General features: G+C 42.1%; 1 protein-coding gene across 1 annotated transcript; it reads left to right on the forward strand.

Moving 5' to 3' along the window:
- Positions 1–497: 497 nt before the first annotated feature.
- Positions 498–10,581, forward strand: MUC6 (mucin 6, oligomeric mucus/gel-forming; the record flags this gene model as incomplete). Its single annotated transcript, XM_008946060.1, has 14 exons — positions 498–636; positions 1,318–1,422; positions 1,748–1,820; positions 2,079–2,216; positions 3,073–3,234; positions 3,801–3,895; positions 4,560–4,692; positions 5,597–5,846; positions 6,857–6,909; positions 7,013–7,122; positions 7,870–8,021; positions 8,783–8,924; positions 9,392–9,502; positions 10,396–10,581. Coding segments are annotated over 14 exons (1,849 nt in total), but the record flags the coding sequence as incomplete, so codon positions are not given.
- Positions 10,582–10,684: the final 103 nt, after the last annotated feature.

Raw genomic sequence — 10,684 nt, forward strand, 5'->3', positions numbered from 1 at the left:
TTTTTTTTTTAAATTGGGCTTTTTTTCCCCAAAACAAGTGGAATAACTGTGTGCATGTTACTTCTTCTGCTATTGTAACTCTAATTAATAAAATAAAGGATAAATTAAGGGCTTTGATTCCCAAATGTGTAACAATTAATGCCTTTTTCATGGTTAATCTATTCAGGAAGATTTACTGACAATCCACACAAGAGTTCAGCAACTTGGAATGAAGAGGAACAACTTTGATAGACATAAACAAGGGAAATCAAAGCATAGGAAGTAGAAGGGGAAAATTGATGCAGATCATATTTTCAGCTACTAGGAAGCAGCTGAGTTTTTAGAGCATAAAGAAAAGAAATTTCAAGAGAGTGGAAAGAAGAGTTCAGAACGTGAATGGTTCCACCACAGTGACTAACCCATTCTGCATGTTGATCAGCTCCAGGCAGAAGGATCAAGTCCTCTGCTGGTAAATAGTGTCTTTGTATGAGAATAACCCCGTTTCTTTTTTCCCTCAGTAAATGTATGATGGGTCAGTGGAACTGCAAGGACTTGCCCTGCCCTGGGAGGTGTTCACTGGAAGGAGGCTCCTTTGTCACCACGTTTGACTCTAGATCGTACAGGTTCCACGGGGTTTGCACTTATGTTCTGATGAAGGTAACTACCTGCAGCCTAGAAACACACAATACCAAAGGAATGCACTCCAGCCTCTCTTTGCTTTCCTGTTGGAACACAAACTGAGGTCTTCCTATGATGTACATTTGTTCTACAACTCATTGTTTTTCTGACACTGTGTCCAGTTCTGCACTTGAATTCTGGATCCAGTTCTGGTCTCCCCACCATCAAAGGGACAGAGATCTGTTGGAATGAGTCCAGAGGAGGCCACAAAGATGATCCAGGGGCTGGAGTATCTCTGCTCTGAGGATGGGCTCAGAGCACTGGGACAAGAGAAGATTTTTGGGGGACCTTAGAACTGCCTCCAGTACCTGAAGGGAACCTGCAGGAAGGCTGGAGAGGGACTTGGCACAAGAGGGCCCAGCAACAGGACAAGGGGAAATGGTTTAAACTGGAGGAGAGCAGGTTTAGACTGGATCTGAGGAAGAAGTTCTTCAGTCTGAGGGTGGCCAGACTCTGGACTAGGTTGCCCAGAGAGCTGTGGATGCCCCTCCCTGGAGGGGTTCAGGGCCAGGTTGGATTGTCCTTGAGCAACCTGGTCTAGCTGAGAGGTGTCCCTGCCCATGGCAGGGGGTTGGATGAGATGATCTCCAGGGTCCCTTCCAACCTCAGCCATTCTAGGATTCTGTGACCCAGCTTTCCCTTTTCACTGTTTCCCCCCAGAGTTCCAGCCTGCCACACAACGGAACCCTGATGGCTGTTTATGAAAAGTCTGGTTATTCCCATTCTGAGACATCACTCAGTGCTGTGATTTACCTGTCCACAAAGGTAAGTGTTCCCTCCACAGGTTCTAGCCAGCACTGCAGTAACCAGATCAGCAAACACCTGAAGTCATTGCTAGTAGCCTGAGCTGAAAAACTCTGTGGGAATAGCTCCTGAAGTGAGTTTATGCATACACAGGACACATCTCAGCTGCCACATCAGCTCAGCATGTTAGAGCATTTCCAAAGTGAAAACTGAAAGTAGTATGGAATAACATGTGAGGAAAAGCTTGAATGAGTCTTTTCCTGACAAGACATTTACTGAAGTTAAAGAACATATAAATACCAAGAGCATGGATAATTAATTCTGATTCCATGTCCATTTCTTACAGGACAAAATTGTGATTTCTCAGAATGAACTCCTTACTGATGAAGATGAGCTCAAGCGACTTCCTTACAGATCAGGTAAAGAAAAGGGGATATATGTAAAATCCAAACTACATTAAATGTCTGGTTTACACAAGCCAGCATCTTTTCTCACCCAATTTCCAACAGCAGAGGTTTTGGAGGAAGGTTAAAATCTTGCCAGTTTAATCTCTCCTTCTGTGTGTGGAAGGAGAAGACTTGTTGGGCAGATGCTGGAGCATTTCCTATGTACTAAAATCATTACTTTGCAACATCCAATGCATCAAACTCTATTTCCCAATCTCCTTGCTCTTTTAGGAGACATCACTATTTTCAGACAGTCCTCCATGTACATCCACATGTACACAACCTTCGGGCTGGAGCTTGTTGTCCAGACATCACCCGTGTTCCAGGCCTACGTGAAGGTTGGGTCACAATACAGAGGCAGAACCCTTGGTAAGAAACCTAACCCCCACCTGGGGGAGAAAATGCAGGGAGTGTCATTCTGAAAGCTTAGTACTCATCTTTTAAGGAATAAACTTTCTTCTCTGGATTCAAATTAAAAAAGAAAATAACTGCATTGGAAAAAAAATTTTCTCCAATAGCTTTAAAATTAATTAAAGAAGATTGAGAGGTGACATTTCTCCTGTGTAATACCATAGTGTTCACACGTTCTAGGTGTGCCTTTTTCAGCATGTGCTTTACTACACAATGAAAGAGCCACAGATCAGGCTGTGTGGTCCCTACACCTTGGAGCACACGGTTCTTTGACAGCAGGGCACAACCTCTGTAAACACAACAAGCCTAAGGGTCTAAAGACTTCTCAGCTGATAAGCACCAGATGGAGAAGTTGATGTTTATTGCACAGCAACCTTAGCCACAAAGGCACATCCTGTGTTCTAATTATCTATGGGGAATTACAGAGGGGCTTGAGCTTTTAAAAGTTCTAAGCACAATTTCCTCATCATTACAGATTTTCTATACCTAAGAAAACAAATGTAAAGGCAGAATTATTTCACAGCCTTTCTCTATGATTTAAAAACATTGGAAAAGCTATTTTTCTACAAACAAGACAGAGGTTTCTGCATGAACTTGTCACTGAACAGAAGTGGACAATCCTGAGGAGGCAGAGGCTCGATGAGTGTGTACATCATCAGGATCCTCTGGCTGCTTGATCCATAGCACTCATTGACACTGTGCAGAGCTTTGGAATCCATTTTCTCACTGTTACAGAATGAAACACAGACCACTGTGTGCACACACGTTAGTTGATTTTCAGCCTTTTCACCCCTTGTGTTTCTGATGTTTTTAGGTTTGTGTGGCAACTACAACGGAGACACTACGGATGACTTCATGACCAGCATGGATATCACCGAAGGGACAGCCTCCCTCTTTGTGGATTCCTGGAGGGCAGGAAATTGCCATCCTGCTTTAGAGAGAGACACTGACCCTTGTGCTTTGAGCCAACTGAACAGTAAGTCCTGCTGTAACTGAACTCTCCAGCCAGCTCTGCCTGACACTTCCACAGACCCGTACCAGGGGAATGAGAGAGTTTGAGAAAAACAGCCTGAGATGACTGAACATTGCAAAGTCTGCCACCAACAAGACATTTCTGATTTCTAGAACAGATCTGTGTGATATCTAGAAGCTATCACTTTCTAGATATCTAGTGAAAGCTTATCATACCCAGAGATCTGGGAGTGAGGTGATGAATGAGAGGGGCTTGGTGATTATTTCCAGTGACATAGCAATGTCCACGGATGTCACAGACTTGCTCAGCAGTGCTGTGACTTCGATCCAGGTTTTACCTTCTCAAGTCTCTATTGCAATTGGTCTTAAAAAAAATAAAAAGCCCTATTGAGCTCTTTGAACAAAAGTGTCACCTGCAAGCTAATAAGCTAAGAAGTTGCCCTTTTGTTCAAGCCCCCGTGGCCTAAAGCTCAGCTAGAGGAGTGTCTCCAGGGCTTTTTTATTTCTTTTTATTTTTTTTCATTTCTTTTTCCTAAGTTCCTCTGTTTAATGTCCATTTACTTTCACTAGAAATATCTGCTGAGACTCACTGCTCCGTTCTTACCAAGAAGGGTACAGTGTTTGAGAAATGCCACGCTGTGGTGAACCCTCTTCCTTTCTACAAGGTAGGAAATTCTGATGGACACTGTCCAGAGGGAGTCCAGATGTGGACCAGAACATTCTCATACACAGCATCCCACTCCTTTGGGTCAGCAATACACAGAAGCTAAGGAACAAGTGGGGTTTTGATAATTAAGTCCATCACACCAGCAGTGTGTTTGTTCATAGACACCAGTCCCATCCCTATGAATTCAGAAAGGTTTTTTGCTCATTCTGCAGCTCTCCCTGTTGACAGTTTTGACTATACAAATATTGCTTTTCCCACGTGCAAAATGGAGTCCTTGTATTTGCCAATCCCCACAAAACAGCTTGAAAATGAAAAATGAAAAGCAGGGAAGAAACAAAGGCAGTTTTAGGTACTAAGTGCATCTTATTCATGTCAACCAGGCAATTAATCTGATCTTTCTCATCAGTTTTAGTTATGCAAGAATAGGTATTTTGCATGACTCACCTCTGCAATTCAGCATGCAATCATAGACTTGTAGAATTATTTAGAATGGAAACGACTTTTAAGATCGAATCCAACTTTAAAGCAAACCCTGCCAAGTCCTCCACTAAACCATGTCCCTAAGTGCCCACATCTACACATCTTCTAAATACCTCCAGGGTTTAGCACTTCCAAATGTCTGCTCCCCAGTAACAGAGTGCTCTCCCTGTGTTGGCTTTCAGAGATGTATCTACCAAGCCTGTAATTATGAAGAGACCTTTCCTTACATTTGTTCTGCTCTGGGATCGTATGCACGAACATGCAGCTCAATGGGTTTGATCCTTGAGAACTGGAGAAACAGTATGGACAACTGCAGTAAGTAACTGAAGCAGCTCTGAACAGTCTGCCAAGAGGTGAACACGTGCATACAGCTCTGTCTGGCATCCTCTACAAGATTCCCATGTTTGATTAACCCGTGACAAAACTGAATAAGAGCAAGAACACATTTTAAAACCACCTGTCAGCCATTAGAAAATAACTACTTATTGTTCAAGTAAAACCAGCAAAATATAAGGAAATAAATAATTTTCCAGGAGCTGCTGATTTCACGGATGTGTCATGACACCACAAAACCCATAAATGGTAAAACGTGATTCTCAACAGTGTCTAAATCATCTTAGGAGTACTGAGGAAAGCAGTGAACAGAAAGAAGAGGAAAGCAGCAATGGAACAATAGATATCCAATTTTGGAATACCCTCCTAGGCTGTTTCAGAAAAGAATTGTGACTTTAAGTCTACATGAAAAAGTTTGCTTTAAGGTCAGCATGTGGATGTTTCCAGGACTTGATAATTAAGTGATGGAACAGACAGAAAAAATAAAGCTCTACTGTACTGTAAGATGAGAAAGAATTAGGAAAAAACTCTGGTTGCAGATGTGATTTTGCCCTTAGGAAACCTAGACATGGGCACAGGCTTCCCAGTGACTCAAAAATTATATTTCTGCCATTTCATTGTGTTATTTTCTTACAAGATACCCGAAGAAGCAGTGAGATATTTAACCTTCATAAAACTTCCAACAAGCTGCATGATTGGTGTTAAGCCCTATTGGTCTGCAATATTTTTCTGTTAGAGCTCCAGATCCACGGGGAGAGAAGCAAGAGGAAGGGTTGGGCACTGAAGCTGTGGGCACAATAAGTGCAGCACATCAGGAGCACAGTGATCTCGCCCCAGGAAGAGGGTGAGTAAATGAAATTTAACCTACTCCTGTCTTGTTTTGCAGCCATTACTTGTACTGGCAATCAAACCTTCAGCTACAACACTCAGGCATGTGACAGGACGTGCTTGTCACTCTCCAACCGAGCCCTGGAATGTCACCCAACTGACATCCCTATCGAGGGCTGCCACTGTCCCAAAGGAACGTACCTCAACCACAGAAACGAGTGCGTCCGCAAAGCTCACTGTCCCTGCTACCTGGAAGACAGAAAGTACATCCTGCCTGACCAGTCAACACTCACTGGTGGGATTACCTGGTAAGTGTGGCAGCTTGAAAGGTTAACAAACTGGAAGTGGAGACGAGGGGTCTTTGTGTGTCTCTGTTGAGGGTTTCCAGCAGTATGAGCTGAGCACCGTGTTTAGCATCCACATGGATGAAGAAGAGAATCAGAAGGGGGAAAGCAAGAAACTTGGTGGGTTGGGATAAAGACAGCTTAATAACTTTATTATTAATAAGCAAATATAAGCTTATTTAATAAGCAAAGCAGCATGCAAAATGAAAGCTGAGTGAGGAATTAATTAACTGCTTCCCATCAGCAGGCAGATGTTTAGACATTCCCAGGGTAGCATGAATCTGTCATGCTAATGGTTACTTGGGAAAACAAGCACCATAACTCCAAACATCCCTTCTTCCTCCTTCTTCACCTGGGCTGTTGTACTGAGCATGATGTTGCACAGTACAGAATCTCCCTTTGGTCAGTCAGTCAGCTGTCCAGGCTGTGACCCCTCCCAGCCTCTCGTGCACCCCCAGCCTGCTCACTGGCAAGGCAGCAGGAGAAGAAGAGGCCCTGACACTGTCCATCAATAGCTAAACCAACGTGTTATCAGCACTGTTTTGGTCACAGATCCAACACACAGCACCACAGAGATGCTCTGAAGGACATTCACTCTGTTCCTGCCAAAACCAGTAAAGTCTTCATTAGTTTTAGTAGCAAAGGTTTAATTTGTAAGACATATTTTTTGCCCTTACCTAAAATACAAAGATTCTTAAATGAACAAAAAGCATTTGACTTACCTTAAGCTTGGCAACGTTAAGGAAAAAAATCAGAAAATAATGGATAAGATCTGATTATTCCTGGTAGGGGATTTTATCAGCAGCATCTGGGCAGTTATATACAAACCTCAAGAATGACTTGATAGGCCATCAAAATAGTGAATGGCCTGTTTTTCACTTTCAAAACTGATGTCAGTGTATACTATATAAAGTAGTAAAATGTCTTTCTTAGGAGAGATTTGTATTTAAATTCCTTTTTTTCTCCCCCTCTAGCTACTGTGTTAATGGCAGGCTAAGCTGCACAGGCAAACCCCTAAATCCTGCAGGTATGGTCTGGTATGGTTTACTCAGAAACATATTTTATCCCCTGTGCTGTAAAATTGCTGCTTCACGATCTCTCCAATGTTTGCTCTTCTTCCCTTTTCCTAGAAAGCTGCAAAGCTCCTAAGAAATACATATCATGTTCTGACAGTTTAGAAAACAAGTATGGAGCTGCGTGTGCCCCCACCTGTCAGATGCTGGCTACTGGAATTGAATGTGTGAGTTTCACAGCCCTGGGGTGTCTGTCCTCCTGAGAGAGGAACTGTGTTCTAGCTGTTGCTTAGAACATGACTGCATTCCCTCCAGTGAAATGAGATATTCCTTCTAACGTGGTGAACATCAGCCTTCTTCCCACAGACTGTGGGCATGAAAAATTCACATATATCCAAGAAGTGACTAAAGGAATTAAATTGCACGAATTAATGAATTAAATTCTATTGAATAGAATAAAAATCCACCCAGGATTCTTAATTACCTGGCTATCACCTCTGGCTGCAGTATTCCATAAGCTGCACGGCACTGGAGGCTGGTAGAACGTGTGGTTCATGATTCCTCTGCTATTCTTTCCCAGTTACCTGTTGATGATGATCACAGATGCAGGACACCTAGGTGAGGTGAACTCCTGCTCAATCCTGATAGGGGTTTTTCTGCCTTTTTATTAAGCTAACAGACTAACTGGAAGAATTGTGCTATGCTTCTTTGACACAGAGTTCTGTTGTAGTCTGTCTGAAGGTTTGGTAGCAATGGAAGATAAATTTTTCAGAGTCTGTTCAGTATCTCTCACAACAGGTGTAGCTACAACTTCAGTGAGGAGTCAGTTAACTGGTATAATAACAGGAGGAAAATCACAACTGAAATCAAGTCAAAATAGAACTTCCCACAGGTTCCCTCTGGACAGCATTCTCATACAAGATAAATGCATCTCATGTCTCTTTTCACCCTGCAACCTGTGGGTTTTTCACCAGATACCCACGAAGTGTGAGTCAGGCTGTGTCTGTGCCGATGGGCTGTACGAGAACCTGGACGGGAGGTGTGTTCCAGCCGAGGAGTGTCCCTGTGAATATGGGGGTCTTGCTTATGGCAAAGGTGAACAGATCCAAACTGAATGTGAGATCTGGTGAGAATCACAAGTTTTTTTCATTTCCTCTGTTTTACTGAGCTGTACAACTACACAACAAAAGTGTTTAGTTAAGAGGAGAGTGGGAAATGGCAGGGGCTGAACCAAAGGAATTGAGTGACAAAGCACAGAGGTAATAAAGAGAAACTTAACAGCTGAAAATATGTAACCATAGATGAAAGAGTCATGGTCCTGGCTTCAGGGATAATTTCTGCCATACCCATCTCCAGCAATAAGGGCATCCGGGAGGACCTGTAAGTGTAAACTACATGAGGTTAAGGATGAACAGCTCCACCTAAATAAAGATGAGAGCACAAGCTTCATTCTTTCCTGTAGATAAAATAAACCCCACCACAAAAAAAATTGCTTCCATCTCTTTAGCAGCATTCTCACAGTACTTTATTCCATTTCCAGTTATTATCTTAGCATTAAAAAAACACCACAACCCCCAAAAATACACAGAACAGTGACCTCTGTTCTCATTAAGTGCAAAAATGAATGAGTTTTATACTCTTTAATTTAAAGACAGAAAAAAAACCCTTAACATTTCTTCTTCATCATGAACTAATTTTCCAGGCAGTCCATAGCTTTTAGGTGTGGTTCTTATATTGATGGTAACTTGGTCACAGCGTACACAAGTCAATTAAATTAATATCTTTCCTGTAAAAGTGGATGTATATAAAAAGAAGGTGGTTAAGGTGGCGTTTCTTGAAGGGTGGCATTCTTTGGAATCTGAGTATGGTTTCTCTCCTCACTCCCAGCACTTGCACAAAAGGCAAATGGAAATGTGCTCAGAAGTCAAGGTGCTCCTCGACCTGTAACCTGTATGGAGAAGGTCACATCACCACCTTCGACGGGCAGCGTTTTGTGTTTGATGGCAACTGTGAATACATACTGGCCATGGTAATGTGCCTCTGGCTGCTGGCTTCAGCAGTGGCTTAGCAGCAAAAAATAACCATCTTTAAATGGCTAATGAAATATCCTAGGATGTGTCTATAACAGAGAGCTTTGAATCTTTATAAACGCTTAATGTGTTTTCATATTTTCTGCTTATTAAAATACTTAAGATAAAAAGACTTTCCTTCTCAAAACACTTCTTTTTTTCCATCCAATTTTAAGCTTAATAACATGTTTAAATAGGCATGGATAGTTTTGTGTTCTGTACCACCCAACTCTATCTTTCAGGGAAGGGATGTCAGTTTGGATACCAAATGAGAGGCCATTGCCTCCCAACACAGGCAGAGTCAGAGTCATGACATGTTTAAGCTTTCTTTACTCTTTTTATGCTTTTAGGTTTTAAGTTTGAACACTCCAAACAGAGTCTATAGGGGTTTTGTGCTCTTTGTGGTTTGTTTTGTTTTGTTCCTTAGGATGGCTGCGGTGTCAACAGACCTGTTTCCTCTTTCAAAATCGTCACTGAGAATGTCATCTGTGGGAAATCAGGGGTTACGTGCTCCAGATCCATCAGCATCTACCTTGGGGTAAGATCTTCATTCTGCTGTCAGCCAGCTGAAGACCTACTTTAAGCCCATGTTTGCTTCCCTTTTGGAAACTTTAGCTGAGTCTCTGAAGTGATGGCTTGTAAATGAAATGATGAACAAACCTACAGCTTAGTTTTGGTAGGAACTGACATCAGCTTTTCTTCAATTCTCATGTCAATGTTTCAGTCCCCAAATTTCTTGTATTTCTTTCTTCTTCTATGTAGATGCCATAAAATTTTGAACCTCACTGACCTGGCAATGAATTGTTTGGTCAAATGATATTGGTTTCTACCTCTCCCAGCAAACTCAGGGAAAAAAAAAAGTACAAAATTGCAGAATTCTCATCATGAATGATGAGAAAAATCTATCCAAATTTCTCTAAATCCAGGTAATATCTGTAGTTTAAAATATATTCAGGTCTTACCTCAGATACAGCCATGAAGGTACAGCAGTGAGCAGTTGTCCTCATTTCCACTGCTGTGTGACAGCTTCCAGAATGGGTTGAGTTTTACTGTTCTCAGTTCTGTGGGACAGCAATGCCCAGCAGTGTCAGAACTTCATTTTCTGATACAGAGAGGAATATGGACAGCTGGGATTTTCTCCCAGGGAACAGTCAGTACAAGCAGTACACAAGTGCCACATCACTGGCTAAACACTGGGAGATTCAGCTTGTTGGTGCTGTGGTGGAAAAGTTTGTTTGCTTAGGAACCAGTTTGATAAAACCATGCTCCAAAAACCTTTCTGTTGATTATCTAGACATTGAAACACTTCACCTGACTGCCATCACTTGTCAAAAATAACTGGGAATGTCATCTGTACCTATCTTCAGCAACGTGGCAGAGTAAGCAAAATACCTTGATAAGTTATAACATCCAGATAAAATTTTCTTCCAGAATTTGACAATCATACTGCGAGATGAAACCTTCACTATTTCTGGGGAAAATCCTGGAATACAATATAGAGTGAAAAATAACGCCCTTCACCTGATGTTTGATGTCATTATCCCAGGAAAATACAACATGACCCTTATCTGGAATAAGCACATGAACTTCTTCATCAAGATCTCCAGAGAAACACAGGTACTGCAGAACGACTTCCTCAGTGACCTGTCCCTCAGTCCAGGTTTATCTGGTCACTTGATGATGGTTGCCTTGACTTGATGGCGAAGGTTTTCCAGGGATG

The sequence above is a fragment of the Merops nubicus genome, unplaced genomic scaffold (assembly GCF_000691845.1).
Source record: "Merops nubicus isolate BGI_N331 unplaced genomic scaffold, ASM69184v1 scaffold18968, whole genome shotgun sequence".
Taxonomy (NCBI): Eukaryota; Metazoa; Chordata; class Aves; order Coraciiformes; family Meropidae; genus Merops; species Merops nubicus.